The 25,478-nt window shown below is 52.2% G+C and overlaps 2 protein-coding genes and 1 long non-coding RNA gene across 6 annotated transcripts; 1 reads left to right on the plus strand and 2 right to left on the minus strand.

Annotated features, from left to right (window-relative positions):
* Positions 1–491: 491 nt before the first annotated feature.
* Positions 492–10,428, minus strand: LOC311423593 (polymeric immunoglobulin receptor-like). Of its 2 annotated transcripts, XM_084497811.1 has the most exons (10): positions 9,678–10,373; positions 6,799–6,907; positions 5,882–6,223; positions 5,366–5,695; positions 4,932–5,261; positions 3,871–4,291; positions 2,433–2,545; positions 1,681–1,816; positions 1,190–1,235; positions 492–774 (listed from the first exon to the last, which is right to left on the minus strand). In XM_084497811.1, exons 2-10 carry the CDS (start codon positions 6,833–6,835, stop codon positions 736–738), a joined length of 1,794 nt encoding a protein of 597 aa, XP_084353937.1. In that variant the 5' UTR covers positions 6,836–6,907; positions 9,678–10,373; the 3' UTR covers positions 492–735. The 2 variants fall into 2 exon arrangements, with proteins under 2 accessions (XP_084353937.1, XP_084353936.1); XM_084497810.1 differs by lacking the exon at positions 492–774 and having other exon boundaries at positions 809–1,235; positions 9,678–10,428.
* Positions 10,429–12,869: 2,441 nt separating this feature from the next.
* LOC311423722 lies at positions 12,870–19,005 on the plus strand. The gene is made up of 2 exons (XR_014685804.1): positions 12,870–13,455; positions 13,535–19,005. It is a non-coding gene; the product is annotated as an uncharacterized lncRNA (long non-coding RNA).
* LOC311423721 (specifically androgen-regulated gene protein) lies at positions 18,132–24,536 on the minus strand. 3 transcript variants are annotated; one of them, XM_084498089.1, is made up of 4 exons: positions 24,297–24,536; positions 21,696–21,832; positions 20,187–20,355; positions 18,132–19,726 (listed from the first exon to the last, which is right to left on the minus strand). In XM_084498089.1, the coding sequence occupies exons 2-4, from the start codon at positions 21,786–21,788 to the stop codon at positions 18,468–18,470; spliced, it is 1,521 nt and encodes a 506-aa protein (XP_084354215.1). In that variant the 5' UTR covers positions 21,789–21,832; positions 24,297–24,536; the 3' UTR covers positions 18,132–18,467. The 3 variants fall into 3 exon arrangements, with proteins under 3 accessions (XP_084354215.1, XP_084354213.1, XP_084354214.1); XM_084498087.1 differs by having other exon boundaries at positions 24,120–24,536; XM_084498088.1 differs by having other exon boundaries at positions 24,047–24,536.
* Positions 24,537–25,478: the final 942 nt, after the last annotated feature.

Raw genomic sequence — 25,478 nt, forward strand, 5'->3', positions numbered from 1 at the left:
CTGCTCTGGCCCTGCAGTTTGCCCCGAGATGTGCAGAAGCACCAAGGAAGGCGGCGTGGCCGTGAGCAGAGGAAGAAGCCCTGACAGAAACCAGCCCATGGGGACCTGCAGCCACTTGTGAATCTCGGGCAAGAAGAGGTAGTCCCAGGTGGGGATTAACAGTTTCTTTAAGCAAGCCACTGTCTTCGCCCTTGAAGTTTCTGGTAAAACTGATCCATTGTCTCCAAACAAGATGGAATTACGCAAATATATTTACTTGCTTTAACAGACAAGGAAATGTCCTTCTGCCAAGTCACAGGTTCCACAGCACTTTGGCATCTCCAGAAAACAAACAACCCCTACCTTGCTTTTTTGGAGGAGCCAAAGCGCAGTTTACAGCATGGGATGTAATCTGAGCATGCAAACCAAAGCTACTGGTTTGGTCTGAGCTTCCTTCCCACCAGGAAGCTCAGCTGCTACAAGAGGCATTAAGGGCTGCACACAGGAGTAGCTTGGTTAGATGCCTTGTTTAATTCTCTACAAACCACAAACAAGTGACATTTGGGCAGCCTGCAGTGATTCAGATTTGGACCTGCTGCACGGGATACTCAGCTTCTGAATGGGGAGCAAGGAAAATATGGTGCTGTGTGCTTTGGGGTTTATTGCGATGCCTCAGCTTTTGATAAAGAAGCTCTGGTCTTATGTATGGAGCGGATTGACAGCAGGGGGATCTGCCTTATTTTCCTCAAGTCTTGATCAATTGTGCTGAAAAGTGTTTTTTTCCTCACAGGATCCCTGTAAAAACAGAAGAAAAGCTGTTACCCTGGTATTGCCTCTGCAATATTTTTAATGGTGTTTGTTTTTATGCCTAACCAGGTATTTTAAATGGGTCTGATATTTCAGGAAGTCCTGAGAACACAAACTATTTTTTTTTTTTTTTTAAAAAAAAAGCACGGGGTGGGAGGGGACTTCTGGAATCCACCCTCATACTCCATTTAAGAGGGCAGTTAAGCCAAAGTTTTTGAACTACTATTACACCAACTGATTATTTTTTTTAATGGAGGAGAATGCATTTCACTGATACGAGTTTCTATGAATTGTGGATATTTTAAATTATCTTCCCAGGTGTTTTCTGTAAGAGATTCTTGCTGAAGATTAGCTCCATGACAGCCCCACTGCTTTCATATTTTGCCAGAAGACAGACACTTACGCATAAGCTGGTCCTCCTGAACCTTCCAAGGATAGCATAGATTATCCTGCAGATGTAAGGCAAAAAAAAAAAAAAAAAGAATATGATTGCAACATAATGAACAAGAATTGCTTCTGTGTAATACTGCAAGAGGTTCCAAGTAATCAGATTTTGTTGGAACAAGCAAGCAGGAAGAGTGATAACATGCTTACTATGTGTAGGCAATAAGTTATCATCAATGCTATAATAAATTTATAAAGCTCATAAAGGATTAAATCAAATTATTTTGAAATCTATGGCTCAATGTCTGTTGGTAAGGAATAAGAACAACAGTTCCACATCCAATCATCTATCCTGGATTGCAGGGTTGCAATTCCTGGACTGCAAACCCAACGTCTATCCCGTGGAGACATTTTACACGTTCAGTGGCAGATACTCTGCCTAAAATATGGTTTTACTCTCTTCTACCAAGGGAGCCAACATTTGCAGCACCAGTTTCAGAAAACACCCACCGACATTTGCTTGAGTCTGTCTTGCATCCGTTCGCTTCAGTTGGGCTCCCAGTTTCCTCCATTTTCTCTTTCGCGGGGTTTAGACCAGCCTGAACCAGCACAGCTTCTGCATGTCCCAGGGTGCTTCTTTCTTGTCCTTAACAAAAAAAATATGCTTGCAATGGAAGGCAAAAGCTCCTCTAAAGCCTATTTACATTTATGAGCATGTTGTAACAGACATTGGATTAGTCTCATTGTTTCCCGGTTTCGTTCTTGTAAATAATTGTATTTTTATTCACCATTGTTCCCACTGAAGGTTTTTGGCCCTAAATTTCTAACCAGAGACACAGCATGTTGTAGAATAATGTATATGTATAGTTTTTTGACAGTTTTTAACAAAGAGTTTTGGGTATGTCTTTTTCAGCTGTGCACTGAATGGGCTGGATTCGGCCCCGCGGAGCTGCCCGGCTCACAGCTGCTCGCACAGCACAGGTCCCTGCCCTTTATGCTCAGGATTTCCGAGCACTCTTGGAGCTGTAAAACTGTTTGTCCAATGCACAAAAAACAGCCACGCTTTTGGTAGATCTCCACAAATTCTGTTTCCTTCCTTTGCTTTTCATTTAAGCATATTAAAACCCACCTCGGTCACACCGCCAGCAAAATGGATGCGTGTCTCTCGAGGCAGAAATCGTCAGTGAGTCACACTCTGGCAAGAGCCAAGCCCTTGCAAAAGGATCAGCTGCAACCCAAAAGGTGGTGCCTGGCCGACTTACCAGTCTCCTTTTGAAGCTTTATTTTGGCAAGGACGAGAATAGCGATAGTGATGAAAATCAGCAAAAGCAGAGCCGACAGCACAACTGGGAGCAGGTGTGATTCACCCGATGAGCTGGAAAGATGAACCGTCGGAATTAAATTGGATTTCGCGTTAAAGACCGGGTGGTTGAATGGAGGCTGTAGATTTTACACCAAAGAGCACAAAAGAGTTATAAACAGACTGAATCAAAGGAGAACAGTCAACAAAATCAAGCAGAAATGAAATTGTTTGATCTGGAGCTTGGCTTATGAGGAAGTAATTTCTACAGCTACCTCTGCTCAGCCATGTGGGGCTTATGCTGCCTGATGAATTATCCCCTCCAAGAGGAAAATGTGCTTTTTTCATCATACAAACTCCCAAGCAAGGTTCAGACTCTTTCTTTGCAAGTTTTTGGAGGCTGTCATGCTGTTGCAGGGTGTCTACGTGCCATCTCCTTGTGAAAATGCCATAAACGCTATCAGAGCTCAACATGCGGATAGAGCTTTGCCAGGAACGGTGCAAAATCCGACCCTTTATACAAGAGCGTGACTTAAGGTAGGTAGGTAGCATGCTCCTGCTGGCTGGATGGTAGCTAAATGTGGTTGGGGGAGGCAGTGGATGGGGAGAACAGGGTTGTAGAGACAGCGCTTTTCATGCTGGGGGGGCAGACGCAAGCGTGCAGAGGGGCTGCTCGGGACATTGAGCTGGATTTGTGGACTGTGGTATTTCTTCAGTTATGACTGATACTGCAATATCTGATACATCTCTGCCAGCTATGCAAATCACTTTACCTGGTACTGGATGGTGGCCATAGCCGGGGTGAAGGGTCTAAGGGCTGCTCGCAGCCGTACTGGCTAACAGGAAACCCAGAGTTAAAATCACCAGGGGCAAACTGGCTCCAGGGTGAGCGGCATGGCGTTTTTAGAGAAGTCCCATGGAATAATAACTGGCCAAAATAGCTCACAGCTTTTCGATTAATCATGTCCAAAGATAGGTCCTTATGCAATGCAGAGCACCCAAACACTGCACTGGGTACTGGCTGCCCATGATGACTGGGATGAGGTGCGCCATGAAGTATGTAGCAGCCACTGATTTGCCAGCATTATTGCTCAAGCCTAATGTTTCCTAATGTCCTGTCTCCACACTAACCAAAGGAAAACAGACAGGAGCACATCTGTTGACTCTGGCAGCTGATCTACAGGACTGACCAGCACCAGAAGATTTCGAGACCAGTTCAAAGATCCTCTCCACAGATGGACATGAGATAAGCTTGCCATCTGCTTTTCTAATTACACCTATTTTCTATCAGAGTTTATAATTTGCAACCTCTGCACAACCTAAGTAGAGGCCAGGGGAATTGGGCAGACGGGTGCAAACCACCAAATTTGTGTCTCGGAGAAAAGTGTCCGTGAGCTTACCTCTTGTGATAGATGCTGCTGCGGGAGGTCACCGAAGTGCCAGGGGGGGCAGTGGGCAGCTGGGTGCCCGTGGTGCCCGTGGTGCCTGCAGTGTACTTGGTGCCTGCAGTGTACGCAGTGCCTGCAGTGTACTTGGTGCCTGCAGTGTACGCGGTGCCTGCAGTGTACTTGGTGCCTGCAGTGTACTTGGTGCCTGCAGTGTACGCGGTGCCTGCAGTGTACTTGGTGCCTGCAGTGTACGCGGTGCCTGCAGTGTACTTGGTGCCTGCAGTGTACGCGGTGCCTGCAGTGTACGTGGCGCCTGCAGTGTACGCAGTGCCCGCAGTGCTCCTCTGTGTTGGCGTGCTGTAGGCTGCCAGGCTGGATGGCAAAATGGGGTTCACAAGAGTGTATGTTTCTGGGTTTTGTGAAGTGCAGGTTCCTGCAAAGAAAATGATTTTCAGGCTTGAATACCCATCTTTTTGCAGAGAACATTCTAGATTTACCAAAAGTTTGTGCATTTCACCTTGCAGTTGATGGAAAAGGTATGCAGCATGATATGACCAAACTCTAGCATTTATATTATGGAAAGCAATTTGGGAGTGCTAATGAAAAACCATTAATACTTGGCAAAAATTCTTTCTTCCACCCCACTACTTCTGTCTTTGACAGCTGAGCAGTGACATGGACCTATGTATTTATGTGCTGCAGTCTCTAAAGCTGTAAGGTAACGCTCAGCTTGTCTGCAGCGCAAAGCATTTGTCTCCACGGTGCACACGCTGTGCTCAGGTTGTCATATGCTGGGTTTTGCTTCATAAATAATCAATAATATAATTCAAACAAACCAAGTTCCTGCTGAAAGCTCAGCTTGCAGCCCCACCTTTACAAACTTTGCCATCCTCTCGGTTACTTGCCAATACCTGCTCATAAGGCAAAATGTAGAGCAGAATTTTCTCATGGCGCTGTGACGTTTATGCACAGAGCAAAGCAAAACCTACTCTTGTGCCCATGAAGGAGTAGGGGGAAGAATGATTAAAAAAACCCAAAGGGATTATAGTGCTCCTAGCTGCCCCGTGGCCTACCCTTCTGGATGAGCAGCTTCACAGCAGACGTGTGCTCCGTGTGCCCGCTTCTGGCCCCACACCAGTACCACCCCGCGTCGTCCTCTCTCAGGGGGCCCATCACCACGGTGTACGTCCCCTTCTCCTGGTCGCTGCTGGCGATCCGTATGCGCCCTTCGTAGGACTCGTGCACGAAGCCGTCCAGGTCCACCAGCAGGGAGCAGCTGGCCGCCTTCCACCTGCACAGATACTTCGTCTCGTAGCTGCCCTGGGGGTCGTGGTGGCACCTCACCGACAGCGAGCCTCCCACCGTGCCGCTCAGGAACTTCGGGCTCCTGGGCCGGGAGGAGGCTGCAGGTTGGGATAAGCCATCAGCATTAATGTGGATTAATTAGCATTTTGTGCCCTGCTCAGAGGCCATGAGGAGCCCCCAGGGAATCAGTGCCCTATCCTACCTGTGGTCACCTGCAGAGCCACGTCCTGCAGGCTGTCCTGGCCACCCAGCCTGCCCGTCCCACACCTGTACAGCCCCGTATCTTTCTTTCTTAAATCATTTATCTGCACTTTGAATACTCCAGAGCTGTCCTGAGGGGTGATAAAGATTCGTCCTTCGTAGCTCTTCGCCACATAGCCATGGGTGTCGGCGATGAGAGTGCAGCCGGTGCTCCCCACTTTGCACCAGAACCTCTTTGTGCCATTGCGGCTGTCCCCAGGAGGACAGGAGACGGTGACGGAGCCACGGAGCTCCCCGTGGAGCAGCTCGGCCAGCCTTGGAGCACCCAGGTCTGTGGGGAGAGAGCGGGTGGGTGCTGTCACACACAGCCAGGCATGGTGGTCCCCTTTGTGTGGGTCAGCAGCTGCTCACAGTCACACCTGGGGGTTTATTCCCGAGTGCTTAATAGCAAAGGGCAGAAAAACTGGGTACCAAACTTGGACTGGGTCACCCTTTATCCCTGTTCCAGCTGCCATACCTTCTGAAACCGTCAGGTTCAGGCTGACGTAGAGGTCCTTGTTGGTGCTGCCGATGCCGCAGCGGTAGGTCCCCGTGTCGCTGCTCTCCAGCTCCATCATCGTCACCATGAAGGTGCCGTTCTGGGGGATGTCCTCGAGGGACACCCGGCCCATGTGGCCTTTGGAGACGTAGCCAGTTGTGGAAACGATGGTGTAGCAAACTCCATCGCTTGCTTTTTTACACCAGTATTTTCTGTCGTGCTTGTTGCTGGATGTGATTGAGTAGAAGCACTGGTGGGTGACCGACCCGCCAACTGTGCCTGTCAGAAACCGGGGCCCAAACAAGGTACTCGAGACCGGCTCTTTGTGGGGAAAGAAGGAAACAGAAGTTTGTTAGAGACAGGCAGGTTCTCCCCTGGCAAAATCAGCCCTATGCCTTCGTGTCAGTGGGGGGCTCTGAGCAGCACTGGTGTGATACCTGGCTCCGAAAGGCCAATGTTCATTTTGGACACGATATTTTACTTTCCTTGACTGCCCCATTACGAACTGTGCAGGTGGGGAAACCCTCCAGAGCAGGGTGTCCAGCTCCTCCGAGGGCAGAGCTCCCACCAGCCCTGACCCTCCTGCCCGGAGTGAAGTGTCAGGGGCAGCAGTCAACAGCAAACAGCCAGCGCTGACCTTTGGTGTTTGCAGACTGCCCGCTCTGGCAGCTTTCTTCCCCCTGCAGTGGCGTTGCGCAGGCGGCCGCATGAAGTGTGGAGCAGCGGGGTCCTGCCCGGGGCCGAGCCCGTGCCAGCAGGGTTTGACCCGGCCCCATTCTGCAGCCGGGGTTGGCTGCTGCTAGCAGGGATTTAACAGGAGCTGTGCCCCTGTCCCCTGCACCTCCAGATTTGTCTGTTCTCATGGTAGGTGGCTGGAGGGTTTCTTGGCGACTCACCTTGCAGCAAAGCTACAAAGAGAAGGAGAACCTCCATGTCCACCTTCCTCAAATGTTTGCTCAGCAAACTTCCAAATCTCACTTTGGACGCTGGATTTTGCTGATGTCTCTGTTACCAAACAGAAGAGAGATTGTGGCAGTGATCTGCCAAGGTTGTCTCTGGCACCCCCTTGACGCAGACCACCCACGTCCCTCACAGCTCCCACCCCGGGACATGGCGCAGTGCAAGATAAGAGAATTTTAAAAAGAAAACAAGTGCTCGTAGCCATCCTGCATTAATCCCCTGTTGTTTGGGCAGGATGGTCTCAGACATTGCTGGTAATGAACACTCAAGGGCAGCCAATGCTCAGGGACCACTCTGCAGACCCGGCACCGCAGGCGTGTGAGCACTGGCTGAGGGTGGGCACGCACGGAGGGGTTTGAGGACCATGGTGGCATTTGCCAAAGCAGCACCAGGAGCCACAACACCTCACCAGGACCTGCAGCCAGCCTCCTGCAGCCAGACCTACTGGCATCATGCTATTTTATTTTATTTTATTTTATTTTATTTTATTTTATTTTATTTTATTTTATTTTATTATTTATTTTGTTTTTCTTCCAGTGCAACAAACGTGCTGCAGCTCTCGGGAATGCCAACAGCATTCCTTTAACACCTCCCACCGAATTGCAATCATCTTTCCTCCCTTTTTATTTTTCTTCCCTGCAACTTCCTGCAGAAAATCTTTGGGCAGATTGCTGCTATCTGCTTTCAGATCTGAATAGAAACGGTGTTTGAGTGTCTCTGATTAGGAAAGGAATTACTTCCTTGTCTGGGTTAAAAATTGACTTCTAATTACTGCAGTTTTATCCCAAAGACTCCCTACTAAAATTCTTTGTTTAAGATTTGCATAACCCCCACCATGGTTAAAACCTTGGTAGGTACAAACCAGGTGATTTATTTCGTGCTTGTTAACACATTGAGATCACTTCAAAGCGTTTTGGAGATACGAACAAGGAAATGTCAGAAGCACAAAGCCACCGTGGGCCTTATTCCCCGTCACGGTGCAGAGCTGAGCCCTGGCTGCCAGCGCTGGTGGCGGTGTCTGGGGCTGGGTGCCCGCGGGGGCCACGCTTCAGCTGCTGCCCACCTTGGTCTGCAGGGCACAAGGGAACACGCAGCTCTCATGCTCTCTCTACGCCTGGCTTTGGGGGTGATGTGCATCTCTCCTGGAGCTGCGACCCTCCCCAGCCGTGGGCTCTGGGCTTGCAAACCTGGCTCCCACCCAGCTCTTGGCCTCAGCTCTCGCGCTGCTGGTAGGAAGTGTGGGTCAGGGCAGCAGAAACGGGCTCTTCCCCTTTCAACACAGGCAGAAGCACTGTGGTGGGGCAGCTTCTCCACTATAAACCACTACAGCTGAGCCAGCACCTTGCTCTTTTCCTTGTTTTGGGGCTGGGGACATGAAGAGAAGTCCTAGCACCCCAAAATTAATGAAGAAGGTGCTGGTTTTGCCAACTAGAGGCCGAAGTTCCATCATTTAGCTGGCCCAGCTGCTGTGATCCTGGTGTTCAGGTTAGCATCCACACAAGCCTTGTTTTCCTAAGCAGATGAATTCTGTGCTGGTGTGAATGTGCTAAATTCATTCTGGCATCAGGCCACGAACAACTGAGATGTGAAGTGTCTGCAAGCCCACAGAGCTCCTTGCCTCGCTCAGAGGTGGGTGCCACACTTGCACAATCACCCAGCTGCAATCTCTAAAGATCAGGGACAATTAATTCACAACCCCACTCATTCACTCCTCCGTTTCCCACCCTTCAGCAACAGGCAGGGTGTTAGCGAAGAGCCTGAGCCGTGCCCTCCAGGACCACCATGAAGGGCTTTCAAGCTGCTAACAAGGAGATTTCACTTTTTCCAGGAGAAAAGCTGGTCCAATTATCTTGAGTAACTTCAGCTGAGTGCCAGCCCTGCTCATTCAGCCCTCAGCATGAAATGTGTGCTTTGGGGGTTATTTACAGCATCCCCTGGCAGGGAGCTGCAGGTAGGAGATAGCTGGCTGGTGTGCAGGCAGCTAGCCCACGTTGCAAATGACTTATGGATTAGATGGAAGCTAAAATAAAGCACCTTCAGTGAGGTCTTTCTCACCTGCCTGTCTGTGCTTGCAGCACTGTTGGGTTACTGGGCTGCTTTTTTTGTGCTCTCTGTGAGGTCTGTTGTGAAAAATCCTCAATAGGGGGAGTACTGATGTGGGAGAGTGGACTTGGTTTCCTATTGATGACACAGAGCTGTCAGCTAAATTTTAAATTCTTATAATTTCAGGATTTAGGTGAGAGGGTGTTTTGTTTTTAACCAGCAAAATAGGCATTTCTCACCCCAGTAACAGCAGAAAGTGAAAAGAGAGACAGAGTTATAAATCCTGGAAGAGCAGGCCTTACTGAGAAGCATGGATTTTTTTTTCCTGACTTAAATTCAATTCTGTTATGTGAAAATGTTTATATGCACAGTTTTCTTCACCTATCTGATTAAGCCACTACCCTGCTACCATCTGAAGTAAGCTAGCTGCTGTTATGCGCTAACTGGACAAAGGGTCTCCCTGTGTAGGTTTGCAGAAGAACTTGCCTCATCTACCTCATTTTTTTTTTGTGTGTTCTTTGTAAAAACAAAAACAAAAACAAAAAACCAATATAATTTATAACTTACAAAAATTGGTTACACCAGCTTAAAAAATATATATTTCAGCATAAATGATTTACGCTACACTTACTGCTATAGAAATAATCACCTTAAATATCAGATCTGATGCACATTGTAAGGGAAATCCATCAAAGTGGCACATAAAAATGCTGCCTGATAGCATTATAGTAATAGTAAATAGTAAATTAAGAACAAATTGAGGATCACCCACCTGAGGCTAAGATGCTTCTGCTGCTGGAAGTTTTCTCCTGCACTGCACTCCGGTTTGGATTTAGTCTAATGAAGTATCTTGCAGCTCAGATGGTCTTTGCTCAGTTCTTGATGTTAAACTATTTTTTAAAATATACTGATGTCCAGAGTTAAGAAAAAAGTGAGTGTATTCCCTTTTTAAAATCCAGGCATGCCTTGCCGAGCAAATTGGAGATGGCCAAAATACTTAGACAATGGTAGAAGTGCCACCAATGTACTGAACGTGGAACCTGAAAAATGTTCATTTTTAGCCACCAAGTGATGTGGGTAACATCATGGAAGAAAAATAATGAAGAGGTCAGGAGCAGAAATTGTGAAGTTTGAGAGGAGTTCCCCTGTTTTACAGAAAACTTGCAAAGATTTAACACCAAATGACTGCTTCTAATCACTAGCAGTGAAATGTGATTGCTGGGAACTGCTCCCAGGCAGAACTTAACATAAAGAACAAACTTTGTGTGTGTTACCTCAAACTTCTGCAGTTTGAATGAACCTGACTGCAGTAATCAGCTCATGCCTGTCCTCTGGTGCTATGCTCTGTACGAATACAGGATTAAAAGCTGTTTTGTGCCCCGATGTTTGTTATAAAATTATCCAAGTAGGAAGAACGTAGCAAGTGATGTCCTGTTGATAAAAGTCCTGCCTAACTAACATGTTTGATTGTTTTTTGGTCTGTTCTTCTTTTTTTTTTTTTTTTTTTTTTTTTTTTCCCTCTAGTAATTCCTTTGCACTGCAGAGCATACTCAGATACCTCTTCCACAAGGACATCACCTTGATAACCAGAAAAACTCTATTCAGCCTTCACAATTCTATAAAATGAATGTTCAGACTCTTTCTTAAGGGGTTGTGGGGTTGGTTTGTTTTGTTTTCCATGCACTGCTAATCTCTGCTTGCAGGGCTCCATCCCACAGGTTCACCCCATGTCCTCACTTCACTCAAATAGCCTGAAGAAGTCACCCCGGGAGCTCTGGAAGCGGCCAGAAGCTGGCTCTGGGAAGCTCAGGGCCCTGGTACCCAAGAAGCACAAACCAGCCCAGCTCTCCAGTGCTAAACACTGCCGTCTTTCTGCTGTGATTCCCAGGTAGGCAGCTTCAGTTACAATCATGTTAATTGAAGAAAATTATATCGGAGCATTGCTACATAGCCCGACTGAACCAAATTGCCAATCAGTGAAGTAGATCAACATTGAGAAATCAAAGCAGCGTGTCAGTAAGGCACAGACTCAGGAATACCTTTACGCTCAGTAACTTGCCATTTTGTAGTCATTAACTGCTCTCTCATTTTGCTATGCCTCAACCATTGCATATTTAAAGTCAGGCAGTCAGGGGGTTGCAGGGCCTCAAGAAATGCACAGTCATTCCTTGCTAAGCCCAGAACTTTGTCGAGGTGCAATCAAAGCCCGAAGTCTTGGTTCACGTGGCAATGGCCATGCTCCTTGCCTTGCAGGGGCTGGAGATGTGGCTAAGGGCTGCTCGTTCCTGCACACATGCAATTCCTCTTCCACACTGACCAAGTCATCCTAATTGGCTGAAGCTTAGATGTGGTGCTCATTACTTCAAAGCTAGGTGTGCATGGTAATGGTTGTGTTATTGGGGGGACTTTGCTCTGTTTTTCTTTCAAATAAAAAAGGTTGGTTGAAAAAGTCTCCCTGTGTCAGTTCTGAGAACACCTTGGGCTGGTCCTGCCTCTCTGCATATCTGCAGGGGCTGCAAGATATCGCAGTGTGAGAAATAGCATGTGGTTCAGAGCGTTCACAGCGGGGCTGATAGAAACCACTTACTGGAAGGCTTTTGTCTGCCCCGGTGCAGCGCTGCCAGGGTTCAGAGGTCCGACTCCTGCACTCCTTGTACACAGGCATGCTTTGAAGGCTGCGATCATGTTTTGTGTGAGTCAATGTTTGAAGCACTTTGGAATCTCCCTGGCTGAAGGCATATCTCTATCAAGTAGTTTTGCTTTCTTTATCATGATATGATTACTTATATTGCAGTAAATTTTGTTGTTTTGTTCCAAACCTGTGCAATAACCAGCTCACAATATTGATTTTACTGCAATGATATTGGTCTCTCTAAGGATGTTTTTATTTACCGCATTGTTAGCAAAGCAAGCGGATTGCCCTTGTACTAGCAATAAAATGCGATGCATAAAACTGATAAGAAACGCCTAGGACTGTTGAGTGTTATTTATCCATGCAGCAGATGTGGCTGAAATGTTCAGCCCACGACAAGCTGCCCTCTCTGGGGAGCCCCTGCCGTGCTGAAGGGGCAGCTGGAGGGTTGTGGTGCAGCTCCTTCCCTCGGCACCCAGGGACCCCTCTGCAGGTCTGTGTCCAAGGGCTGAGGGAGGAGCAGAGCTGATGCCACCTCTGTGGGGCACAGTGGGATTTGCAAGGGTGAGCTGAGGATGGGAGCTGAGCTGCTGCTTCTTGTCCCTTGGGGAAACAACATCCTGGGGCTGAGAGGGTCTCCAACAGCCCGGTCACCCCAGTTGTCCTCACCTGGCTGACAGTTTGGGTGAGATTGTGCCTGCCTCAGCTGGTGAGCCCTGCACAGCACCAGTGTCCCCTGGGACCCAAAGCACTGCAGGAGCTGCAGCCTCGGTGCAGAGACCTGGGCTCAGGAGGTCCAAGGGGCCTGGGTGCAGATTTGTGTCCCCAGTTCGGGAAGCACTTGGCATGCTCAAAGGTTGCTCTCACAATTGTTTTATTGCCCCCATTAAGACGAAGCCTACTTCCACACCTGTTAATAATTCATTTTAACTGTGGCGCTGGGTTAACTGCTCCATGTTTGGCTTTCGTTACCTTTCCCTAAATATTCGTCTGCCCGTAGTGCTGGGAAAGGCCAAGTCCCCTCTGTGGGGCCAGACCCCGGCTCTTGGTGCGGTCGTCCCTGCCCAGCTTCTTGCTCGGGCTGGCAGGGGGTCGGGGGAGCGCCCGCTTTGCGCTGCCGGCAGCAAAAAGCCGCGGCCGCCTCCGGGCTCCTGGGCTGAAAACGCCTTCGCAGCACAGCTCAGGTGCGGGGAGCGCACGGGTGCCGGCTGTCCCCGGCCGTGCCCGGGCGGGCGGCGCTCCCCGCGGGCGCGCAGTGCCACCGCGCGTCGCTCCGCGGAGCTGTCGCCGCTGCGCCCTGGCGACACCTTGCTGGCACCGCGGGGAACGATGCCGGGAGCAAAGAAAAGTCCCGGCGCTGCCACCTGCCCTTAAACCCGGGCTAAGGGGCTGCTGTCGGGGCTCCCAGCCCGCAGGATTGGTGCCGGGAGCTGCTCCCTCCGGACCCGAGCGCATGGTAGAAAGCTGCTCTGCCCGATGGTACTTCTGGTAACATCAAAAGGGAGACCCCCAGTTTCCAGGCCACAGCTGGCAAAATACCTCTTCTAGAGAGTCATTTTTTTGGAAAACAGGTCTTCTAGAGAGTTATTTTTTGTATTATTATTTTTTTATTTGGATGCAAATTCTTGACCTCTCTGGGTACGTGGGTGGGACCTGGCTCCGCTTCTGCATTTCCCCGAGTCCAGAAAGGGGCACTTCTGTACCTCAGTACAGAGAAGGGAGGGAGGTGTGTGAGCAAAGTGTGGCCGGGCGGGAGGGGTTAAGGCTTTTCCCTTTGCTCCCTGCCTTGTTCAGCCTGAGGGTGTTCAGCACCAGGAGCAGTCGCTGTCATGGGGTGTCTGTGCTGGGGTGTTGTGTGCTGCCAGCCTGCTGCAGGGGCGCGGTGAGATCCATGGGTGACAAAACCTGCTGCCACCAGGTGAGTCGCCAATTCCTGGCATCCCATGGGCTCCTTACGGAAGGTAATGAATGCAGCTTGGGGCTGCTATGTCCTGCAGGGAGTGCTGCAGCCTGCGTGCGGATGGAAACGAGCAGAATCACTGGGGAACTGGGAGAAAAGAGCAACCTCTGGGGGATAAGGAGAAGGACTTATGATATGCAAAGTCGCAGCAGAATCCCAGCCCTGTGGATAGGGGCTGGTTTGCCCCAGTAGTGGGAGCTGTCCCCACCTCAACTGCAGGAGCTGCTGGAGCAGCCACGGCTGCGTTGGGAAGGAGCTCAGCGGGGTGAGCTCCTGGTGAGATCAAAGGCAGCGGCTGCTGTCGGACGAGCTCTCCCGAGAGGAGCCGGTCGGGCCGGGTAACACGTCCTGAGTCACTCTGAAGAGCAGTGAGGTGGCGAGATATTGTGGGTGGAGGCAGATTGGCGGTGACAGAGATGCTGTGAAGGGGTGCTAACAAGCAGCACTAGCACCGAGCTGCTTCCTCGCTCACCCGGGGCGGGAGTGCTCACCTTGCTCTCTGCGCAAGGTCCCGGGTGTCCCGAGCTGACCCCAGCTTTTGGACAGCTGGGCTCTCCACCTCCTTCAGACAGAAAAACAAACAGATTCAGCAGCTCTGGAGCAGCGAGGGACATTTTCAGAGCATCACTCCCGACGCGAGGAGAACGCCATGGCAGGGTGACAGTGACCACAGCAAGAGGCAGGGACTGCCGATGGTGGCTGCTTCACGGCCTTGCAGCTTCTCCTATTGCTAAACAAGAACTGACTTTCAGAATTTGCTCTTCTGAGCTACGCCTGTGAAGGAAATTTCTCTTCCTTCCTGTAATGAGCACGCGATGGCGAGCAAATCTCTTCCCCCTGAGCAGTGGCCCCGTGCCACACGGATGGGCATCGTGCTGGGACCCGGTGTGTGTTCTCCCAACCAGCAGCGTTGGAGGCTTCTGGCAGCATCTCCGCACAGCCTCCCTGTGCTCAGAGCTGTTACCAGTAAATCCCAGCACCCCCTGCTTGTTCTGCAGCGTCCATGGGAGTTAATGATTAAATTGGAGCTAGGGCAGCGCTGTTGAAACAAGTCGGATACGTTATCGCTGTGCACAAACCCCTGTGTCAGGAACAATAACGACCCATTCTGTCTCTTACTGAACTTCAAAGCTAAAGGGCATTTGAAAACAAAGAGCTGAAATCTCGCAGCAGCGTGTTCACCCACACCGTCCTGCCAAGGGAGATGCAGGGGCTCACTGGGGCTGAACTGTCACATCCTGACCAGAGCAGGGACAAGGCAGCTTCCTGATACCACCAGAATTTAACAAACCACTTCTCCTGAAAGTGATCTTTGTAATGAAAGATGTGTGCAAGAACGCTTTAATTGGGCTAGCAGGTCTCGACAGACTCACATAGACATGGAAATGACACGTCTGAGCCAGTGTGGGACTGATAGTTAAAAAGTGGATAAATAGTCCATGCAAAATGCAAAGCTGAGTGTTTTCTTTGGATCCTTACTGAGATTGTTGCACTGTGTAAACACAGCCTGCATAATCCAGGCATTGAGGGTACATTTGCCAACTCTTTATGTTACATTTTTAATATTACGTTCTCTCTTCATGGCTACTTTTTTGTCTAGGGTCTGCTGTAATTTTACCTTCCAGACACAACTCAGGAACATTATGCCCGGAATTAAATGGTACCAAGTCTGCTTTCAGAGGTACCCAGACAGGAGCCCAGGAACTCATCTGGAGTCTGGTTGAATGTGGATTTTGGTTTTGTTCTTTCTTTTCTCCTGCTCATCTCCCGGACACCTTGAGAAAGCCAAGCACCCACCATAGCTCTGCCAAGTGCTTTTTATCATGTTATTGAGTCTCTGTGCACACTGTGTCAGTACTTTTAGGTTAAAAATGACCACATTTATGTGCAAAGAGCAGCAATCACTACAACCCCTCACACCATCTGTGCTTGGGCAAGGCTTTGGGCTTGATGAAGGCAGCAGCCAGGCACCTGACCTCAGTGCCCTATAAAAGAGACACGAAGTGCTCTGCTTGGGCTCCTTCCAGTCTGCAAACTGGGGCTGTTTGGGCAGCTTGTGCACCAGGTGATGGCGGGGATGCTGTGGGCACTTGGCTGCAGAGCAGCTCATCCTGGAGACTGCTGCTGAGCAGCGTGGGCTGGGTTGGAGCAGAGGTAAAGCTTCCCTTTGAGCCTGTGGATTACGGGTTACATCTGAGCAGGAGATCTCTGCTCCCTGTGGTCTTTACTGGCTGGTGTGGAGGGAGAAATCACCTGGGAGGCTGCCAGCACAGGGCTGATGTGGCTGATGCTGGCCCCCAGCCCTGCTCCCAGGGGCTGCAGCTGCCTCCCGGGGTGCAGCAGGAGAGGTTTCCACCCGGTGCTGTGCTCCCCAGGCCCTTGACTTTCAAGTGCAAATGACTGATTTTAAAGGAGTGGCCTTTTCATGGCCTAAATGAAAGAGGAGAAGTTTTGGTTGGCTATCTTGGCAGAAAACTCGCTTTAAAGATTCTATGTTCAGCCCCGATGGCATGGGGTGATGGTCAGTTACAGGAGCGATGGTCGCTTACAGGAGCTGTGCACGTGGCCCAGATGGTGTGAAATGCAAACAAAAGGGAATAAATTGAAGCAACTGCACGGATGAGTGGTGTCCCTTCTCTGAACTCCCAGAGCTGTGCCTCTTCCCAGGGCGAAGTGCTTCTCTTGGCCTTGGGTCCTCTGGGTGTAATCGCTCACCCTGGGCCAGCCCTGCTGAGAGCAGGCGTTGCTATGTAATCCTGCGAGCAAAAATACAGCAATTGACAGGAGAGGTGTGTTTGCAGCCCTTAGAAGGGAAGGGAAGGTGTTTATCCCCGCGGGCTGTGTGACTCCTTGCGCAAGAGCAGCCACCGGGTGCATGGTGCTGCCCGGAGCTGGGCCTGCTGCGGACACGGGGACGGATCCTGCTGTTACAGGGAGGGTGCAGCTGCAGCCTGCGGAGCCTTTTGCAATATCTGGGAGGGGTTTTCTCAAGCCAAGTTGTGCTTTCTGCCGTTTTTCTCCGGCTGGGGTGTCCTCAGCCCTGTGTGCAGGCAGCTGGCTGGGGAGGATGGGGTGGGACAGCTGGGATGCAAGCACCGAAATCATGAAAGCAGAGCATCCCCGGCTCTTTGTTCCTTTCCCAAGGCCAAGGGTACCGATTTTCACGGAGCACACCTTCACTCTGACCCCTGTTACTGTGAGCTGTGTGTGCCCAAGGTGCTGTGCATGGGACCTGCACCCTGCTCAGTTCTCACTGCAAGGAGCTGTAATCCTGCCCGGCCCCTGCAGCATGGTGTTTACTGAGCAAAACACTGAGTTTTCGGTTGGACCTTAGCCCATGCATCTCCTGGCTTCCTCTCTAGGTTTGCATTACTGCTGGCCAGCCCCAAACTAATTAAGCTATTTGCTTAACTACAAACAAGCATTTCCCTGGTTTCGTAAAGTGCAGCTAATCAGATATTCTCTTGCATTCCTTGGATTCCTGATGTGGGTCAGTGCTTTTAATTTGTACTCTTCCCACCACCCGTGCACACCTCTGTTACATGGGGTTCAGAAATGGTGCAGCTCGTGCAGAGGGATGCTTTCCCCCTTCCCATGCAAAACCAAAGCTCTGCTTATGCCTGTTCAGAGAGGAATTAGAAACCCAGCTCTGGGTTCTGTGGTATGAGCCTGTTTAGTATTCACAACACTGTCTTTAAAAAGTAATTGTACTGCAAGGTCAGCTAGGAAAACGGTAGACTACAACTTTATCTTAATAATGCCAGCAGTTAATTAACATCAGTAAATTGTTTCGTGCAGTTGCCTCCACGGGTCAGCCCCTCTTTCCAAAACAAGCCTGCGTTAGTTTGGAAATTAAATCTCCTGCTAGGAACAAAGGCACTTGCTCTATTAGGCAAAGGCTCTTTCTAAAAGTCCAGCTCTGAAAACCAGGGTCGCATAAAAGACTTGTTTTTTTTTGGGGGGGAAGAAAATAAAATGGCCCTTTCAAGCCAAGCTGCTGTTAACCACCATGGGCCACGTCCCTGCAGAGCCAGGAGGTGACGCAGGTGGGGTGGGGGCACATTGATGGGTAAAGCTCATAGCTCACCAGAGCTCTGACTGCCACACAGGAGTAAATCTGTACCACGGGGTTATTTTACGATCACATGAATTTTATTACAGGAGTAAAGCACCTTTGTCATAAAAGGTGCACAGCGTAAATTTTGGGTCTCAAGGATGTGGGGAGAGCTGGAAGGGAATGAGATGGTGCTCCCTGATTTGCATCTCTCAGGTTTGGGGCAGCGTTTCTGGTTCTGCCACCAAAACACCATCTGTCACTTCCTAACTCTCTTTTCGTGATGAACGCTGATGTGTGTGGCTTATTGCTAAGCGGTGTACCCAGGGTTATCAGGGCCGGCTGTGAGCACAGTCACTGTCTGAGGAGCACTGGTGCGTGCCTCCAGCTCCCGTCAGCCTGGCAGTTCTGCGTGTGGCAGTCGTGGCTTTGGGGAGGGGTATGCATGGGGCAGGTGAGCGCTCGGGCCTTGGAGGCTTTTGATTAATTTAACAAAAAAAAAAAAAAAAAACACAAAAAAACAAAACAACCAAAAACCAAAACCGCATAAAATCCCAAAGTGAGCAGCAGAGTCCAGCACTTCTCCCCAGAGAGCTTTTATCCAGAGGCAACCCATGTTAAAACAAGCAAAATCCGCAGTTTCCCCGCTGTAACAGACCCCAGAGGCGTTAAGGACATTGCAGGAGAATCCACCCCATCCAAGTTCTGACTGCCAGCTTCTTTAAATGACTTGCTCCTTGCTACGTCCAAAACCTTATGTACAGGTGGCACCGCTTTATTTGGCAAGAGCACACCCCTGGGGGCCGCAGGACCTGATGTCCCCCTTCCTGAGGTGCTGGGCTCACGGCAGCAGGTTCTGCTGGCCGCACCCCAAGGAAATCCCCATGGGGCGAGCCCCTCATGCCGGGGGTCTCGCTTACTCCTTCAGCAGGCCGAGCTTCCTCAGCGCCTCGCGCCGGTGCTCGTCGGTGGCTCCCTTGGGGGAAATCTTGACGCTGACGCAGGAGCGGGGCGGCCGGGGGAAGCTCTGCAGCGGGTGCGATCTGCGCTTGCTGCTCTTCTCCGGCTCGGGGGGCTCCTTCAGAGCCGCGAAGTCCTTCCCAGCGCCGAGGGACACCGGCCGGGGGCGGCTGCTGCGGAGGAAGCTGGGGGCGAGGCGCTCGATGAAGGACATCTTGCCCAGGGAGCCGCTGCTCTTGGTGCCCGGCTCCTTGGCGCTGGCCATGCAGCTGCCCAGCCCCACACCGGAGCGCTCCAGGGTGTTGGACTTGAAGTGCATCGCCCGTGCGCCCGCCGGGGCCGTGCTCTCTGTCGTTGTCCCTCGGGGAGCAGGGGCAGGGCCGAGACGGGCACGGGGCTCGCCGCGGTCCTGGGGCAGCCCCAGCTTCTCCAGCGCCTCCCGCCTGGCTTTCTCCCGCTCCTTGGGGTCGAGCTGCCCTGAATTTGCCTTTTCTGCAGTGGAATCGCTGGTGGAGCCGGGCTGAGAGCCTGCGGGTGCCGGAGGGGGGATTTTCACCTTCTGGCCAGGCTCTGTGGCGAGCAGCACCGGGCTGTTTTTGCTGGTTTTCAGGATGATGTTTGGTGGCAGTTTGCGTGGCTTGGGGGCTGTTGGAGGCCCACGTTTGGCTTCAGGGTCCTGAGGGGCCTCCTGGGGTGCCGGCTGCTCCAGCGGGCCCCGAGGGAGCGCTGCGCTCTCCCTCCCCATCTCCTGGTGTGGTGGCAATGTGAGATCGGGGACAGACGCGTGCTCTGGGGCTGGCCGGGGTGGCACAGCCCGTGTCCAGCTTTCCTCCGTGTTTTCCCACTTTGCATCCAAGCTGCTCCTCTGTGGCTGCTGTTCATGGCTCACCACGTCATCCTGGAAGGCAGCTGGAGGGGGGATAAGCAGGGGTTTCGCCTGGGTTCGCAGGTTGCCTTGGCCAAGCCTGTCCTCCTCAGCCGTCTCCTGGGAAGCTTTACCCGGTGGCGCTGGGTCCTCCACGACACGTGCAGCTGCTTTGCCATCAGGAGCCTGGTTTGCTCTTTGTGCACTCGCTGCAGTGATGCTCCTTGGAAGGCTGTAGTAGCCTGGGCTTGGAACTGCTGCTGGAGCTGAGCCGGAGGAGCTCTCGCCACCCCTCTGCTCAGCTGCACGCTGCTGGCCTGCACTGGGAGGGGGAGCCCCGTTCTCCAAATCTAGGCAGAGAGAGGAGAAGTCATGCACCGTTCTGCACATGGACGCAGGATATCTTGCTGCCTACAGAACACTCCATGCCCGATTAAACCAGTGCAGTACAACGGAGTGCTTGCACCCAGTGTTTACCCTGACCCCAGCTAAAGTGCTCTGGCTGTAAAGGTCAGATACTTCGGGTTAGACAGAGCACACGTGGTGAGGAGCCTTAACTTGGCACGTGTGTTCAGAGCACAGGAGAAGATGCAGTGCTCTTTGCCTTCGTAGACAGCTGCTGGCAGCTCCTGCATGCAACAACTGGGAAGAGGCAGCTGGTGCCCTACCTATGGCTCCCTGCAGCCTCCTCTCACCCACAGAGTGATGGAAACCCGCTGGCTTTTGCTTATGTGAATAAAACCGGGGCCCTGCTCCTTCCCTGCCTGATAAGGAGGTGCACCCCAGGTAGGAGCGTGATCCCCAGCTCACCCCGGGCAGCAGCGTCTCTCCTGGGCCGTGGCCTGGGGGGCTCCGCGTAGTCGGTGTCATCGGTGGAAACCCCGCTGTCTGCTTCGGCATCCAGCGAGCCGATGGTTTCTTCCAAGAACATCAAGCACTCCTTCTCTTCCACAGACAAGTAGTCGTAGCTGTTATCGCTCTGAAAAGGAACAAGGCGGTGAGGATGGGAGACATGGGTTCTATTCGCAGCCCCAGCAGCTCAGGGGAGACCTGGGGCACGAGTCCTGGCCCTGGGACTTGGGCAGTGACTATTTAGAGGTGGGTGCTGAGCAGCTGCAGGCAACCAGAGAATGTCCTCTAATGAGGATGGTGCTGCAGGGACACTCTTACATCGCCCTACTGCGAGCATCATTAGACAGGTTATTCTCATTTTGGAAACTTGGCCTCCACCTCTCAGTTCTTTGTTTTCCTTTGAAATAGGACAGGGCTGGTACCGTGGGTGGTCTGTAGATGCTGGCGTCTGTACTGACCAGCAGTGCTGAATCCTAGAAGCTTGTCTAAACGTAGTAAATACTGAAGGCTCCCTGGGGAGGGTGGTCTCTTGTTCTCCTATTTGTACCCCAGCCTAGAAAGGCGTACAGCAAGATCCTGCTTAATTATTGTTGCACTTCAAGCCTCGTGAGATACGATCGCTGTAGAAGTGCCAAGTCAGAAGGCACCACAACGATATATCATCAAACAGCTGGAGTGGGGGAAAGGATGGAGAGTGCATCAGATCAACAAGCTTGGGGGGTAAGCTGTCCCAGGTGGAGTTGTTTTGCAGAGGCACCTACCCAAAGCCTTTACCATGCAATATCGCAACCAGTTTGTCCATCCCTAATAAATTTTAGAGGGTTTGGTTCTGGTTTGCCATACATCAAATGGAAAACCTGTTCGGGACTGAGCTCTGCACTAGCACATATCAATTATGCTCCAAGTCAGACAGGATGTAATTAGGCCATCAATCTTGGAATCAGTGTTTGGAGACAAACAAGTTTTAAGAAACAGATAATGAAAAATTGCGCATCTACACCCATCACCCCAGCTCGTCCCTGCCTTAACTCCTAAATCAATCTCCTGTCAGCTGGGGAGGAGTCTCGGTGTCTCTTCCAGGTGAAGTCACCCTGCTGGAGCTGCTCTGACCCAGTTCTCCAGCTGGTGTAACCCTGCATGAAGGAACCACCAGGCTCCTCCTGCCCAGTGCCAGGACAACCCGCCCCTGCCCCTTCGGCAGCTCTTGCAGCTCGGTTTTATTCCCCAAGGGATCCGAGCTGCAGTGAGGTCTGCTCCATCGCTGCCATGCAGGACTCTGAGCACTTTGGGGCAGGGATTCCTGGGGCCCTTGTGCTGCCCTTGGCACCGGGCTCCCTGGGCGCTGCCACAGCACCTGCAGGGAGAGGTTTTGAGCAGAACAGAAATTGAGGAGAGTAGAAATGAGACCCAAATTTCATGCTGAGAGGAGTGAGCTGTGCCTGGGCTGGGCGCAATGGGGTGACTTACCCGCTGCGAGTGGTTGGAGGCCGTGCTGACCATGCTGTCACAGCTGTCGGAGTTGCAGCCAGCCATCCCCAGCCCCAGCTCCTTCCCAGGCATGTCACGGGCTGCTGTGGTGGCCGGCACAGGCTGGGATAGCCCGGCTGGAGCAGAAGGAAGGAGATGTGTTAGGCTGTGAGGCTGCTTGTGGGGCCACAGGGAGCACAGGGGGGCTGCAGGGTGCAAAGGTGCTCGTCCTTAGGCTGCTCCCAGAGGGGAGCTGCCCTGCTGCTGCGTGCTTCCCTCCATAGCCACGGAGCTCTCAGGAGGGTGCCTGGGTGCGTTTGGGCAGGCGATGGGCAGCAGCGATGTGCTGGCATCCCCTGATGTCCCCTGCTTTGCCAATACCACAGGCAGCCCACCAGCAGTGCCATCTGAAGGCGATGCCGAGCTGAGTGGGGTTTCTCCCTGCCACGCCACCCCGGGGGTCCCACGCCAGCCGCTTATCTTCACAGGGCGCCCAGCAAAGAGAGCTTCGCTGCCTGGGAGAAAGGCCGAGCAGCCTACAGAAGCCATAATTACAGCCGTGAAGTTGTAATCTTCCAAAATTTACCGCCACCGCTGCCAATTAGGGGCTTTCTTCACTCGCACCGCCCGTCCTCCAGGAGGGCTCTGGGCTGCGGAGGCTGCTGAGAGCAGCAAACAAACGCCCCCCCCAGCGCTCCCCGTCCCACGCGGGAGCAGACAGAGGAGCTCTTTGTGCCGTAACCTGGCCGTGGCGCACGGCAGCACACTGCTGCTTTTTTTTTTTTTTTTATGGAAGCAGGATCAGGGATTTAGATCTGGCGATAAGCGAGCAGAACTGGCTCCTTGTTGAGAGAGCCGGACCCTGAAAGAATTCCTTTGTAATTGGGATATGCCGCGAAAATCAGATTTCACCGCCCACGCCCCGAGAGATCCAACGCTTCCACCCAGGAAGAGCCGAGTGTTTCAGCCTCACTTCTGCAGTGTTTACTGCCCAGGACGCATTTGAGGAAGCAATGTTTTGGAGCAGCAGCACCCTCATTTCTCTGAATTTGGATAAGGTCACAGCTTTCAGCTGTCAGGAAGCAGGGACGTGGTGTGGGTCTGGGGCTTTTCAGGCTGCGTGGTTTTGCTGTGAACCCAAACATTTGTGATGTGAAATAGAAATCTGCTTGCAGCAACCTCTTGGTGCTCAGCTGCTCGCTCGGGACCCGCAGGATTGCTGCAATGCTCCTCGCTGCTTCCCTCCTCACCGCACAAACCCCAGGGAGCAAAGCGGGCACAGGGAAGCGAAAGTCCTGCTTGAACTTGACGCCCGCAGCTGGAGTGTCAGCAGAAACACCTCTCGTTCGAAGGATGTTGCAGGAGCAGAGGCTGGCAGCCCCCACCCCGAGCCCACCCATGTGCAGGGGCTGCAAAACCAGCCCCGAGCGCGGGCACCAGGAGGAGGCAAAGTTCAGCACAGAGCACGTCGGGATCTGTGCAGGAACAAGAGGTTCATTTTGCTCTGTGCTGGTTCTCCGAGCAGATTACGGCTCTGACACATTCATCTGACTCAGGAGAGGGGAAAGGGAAGCCAGCCCTAAAAAAATCTGTTTTTAGGATTCAAGAGGGTTTTACGGCTCCTGCCTTTCACACAACAACAGCTCCACCACGAACTGAAAATGACCGAGCCTTTAAATTAAAAGTCGTGGTCTCTGAAAAGCTGGTTCTGGTGATTTATTCTTCCCCCACCAAAAATGCTTTTGTAAGAGGCCACTTTTTATCTGAAATAAAAGCTAGTTTGGGCAGCTTTTGCAACAGCTGCCCTAACTGTCCTCCACAGAGCTTGCTGAGCCCTCAAACATCAAAGAGGCGCTGGGTAGCAATTAATGCTAATTGCTTTAAGTGAAGAGGCCACTTTCTTTTAAGCCCAGAGTTACTACGAGTGCTCAGTCGCAGCTCTGCAGCAATGTTTGGGAACGTCGGTGGGTTTTTTGCCCAAGGCAGTGCGGCTCCACCCCGTGCCTTACACCTGCTGGCAGAGGGTCTCATCCTGCCAGCTCCAAACACGAAGAAGAGCGAGGAGGCAATGGCAGCAGGTCCCAGTTCCTCCTATTTAACCAAATCAATCGGGTGCACGTCGCACTTCCCCGAGCTGACTTTGCTGTCCCGAGTACGAGTTTTACCAGCACGGCCACCAGCAGCCGCTGGGTCTCCCCAGCTCCCCCCCACCTCCTGCGGCCACCCCGTCCCTTCCCCAGTGCCACCTCGGTGTGACAGCTCTGCCACCCTTCTCCTCCCAAAACAAAGCAGCCGTGAGGGTTCCCACAGCCCCCGTGTCCCCCCGGGGTTAGAGGCGCCCAGCTCCTCACCGCGGCCGCGTTCAGCAGGAAAAGGACAGAAAGCAGAGGGCGAGAAGGAACAGAGATCGTCGGGCTCTTTTACCAGGATGGCTGTCGTTCCGCGGTGCCCAAATCCTTGTCCTGGCCGTGCCTATCCCAGGACCTCTTTACTTTTCCGTGCTAACCAAACAGGGCCGGGTTACACATTAACTCGCCCTCCCAGCAGAGATAAGGCTGCGCGGGGCTCGCCGGGCACGCGTGGCAGCAGCCAGCTCCTCACCTGCAGCCACGCCAAGCCGAACTCATCCCCAGCACGGCGAGCTCCTTACTGCCGGGCGCTGCTGCAGCAGGAGGAGCAGCAGGGCCGGCTTGGGGTCACGGCCCAGCCCAGCACCGTGCTCAGCCCCGGAGGGGCGCGGTGGCTGCGTGCGTCGTAGCCCCGCGGGAGCAGCTCTGCCAGGGCGCAGCGGCCACGCCAGCACCCCGTGCCCGGGAGGGCAGAGGCGGGCGAGCGGCTGCGGGTGCTCGGCACCACCCAGAGCCCTCCCTTTTTGGCTCCGGCTGCCGGCCTCGGCACGGGTTTCACCGGAGACTCCTTAATCTGACATCCTGTTCGGCTGCATAGTTGCTCGCTGACATCTGGAGGAGTCGCGCGCGCAGCCCTGACCCAAGCGCTTTTTGCACATGGTAATTAAATCCCGCGCTGGGTGCTGCCGAATGCGTTCCCTCGCAGCAGGTTGATTCCCTTCCCTCGTTTGGGTCCCTCAGCTCGGGGTTCCTTCAAGCTCCAAAAGCACAGATTTGTTGCCCAAACCGACGGAGAGTCGCGTATCACCAAAGCTATCCCAGAAACCCAACATTTGCCTGCTGCTGCTGCCACGATAAAAAGCCATTTTGGAAGGAAAGCTTCAGCAGTGCCCTGTATTTGCCTGTTAGAGGAGGGGTGAGGAGCCCAGGTATGTTCAGCTCACACAGACAGCTGCGGACCTGCAGCAGGGTCAGAGCGATGTGGAGCCCCTCTGCAGGCTCACCCCCAGCTCTCATACTGGAAATGTTTCATTGCAAGGTGTTGTGAGAGAGAGTCCAAAAATAACCAAATATTCAAGCAGAATCCCTGCAGCAAACTCCCATATCTGATAGAGTCACCAGATTCATTCACATTTTCATGCTTTGGTGATTTTTTTCTTTTTTTTAAATATCGTGTCGCAACATGTGCCCTGCTACACAGAACAGGGAAGTGGAAACATCAGTTATTTAAAGCTGTGGTAGGATGGATGGAAAGCGATGAGCCAGGAAGCCCCGAGATTGCCGCCAGCCCCATCAAGCTGCAGCTGTGCCTGGTTACAAAAGGGCTGGGTGGGATAAAGAGCAAATCACAGCAAATGGGGGGCTCCTGGGAGCCTTGTGCCAGCTCTGCTTTGCTCTGCCCTGCTCTTTCACCCTGGCCTGCAGCAAAGTTAAG

Source organism: Aythya ferina, assembly GCF_964211825.1.
Source record: "Aythya ferina genome assembly, chromosome: 25".
Lineage (NCBI taxonomy): Eukaryota > Metazoa > Chordata > Aves > Anseriformes > Anatidae > Aythya > Aythya ferina.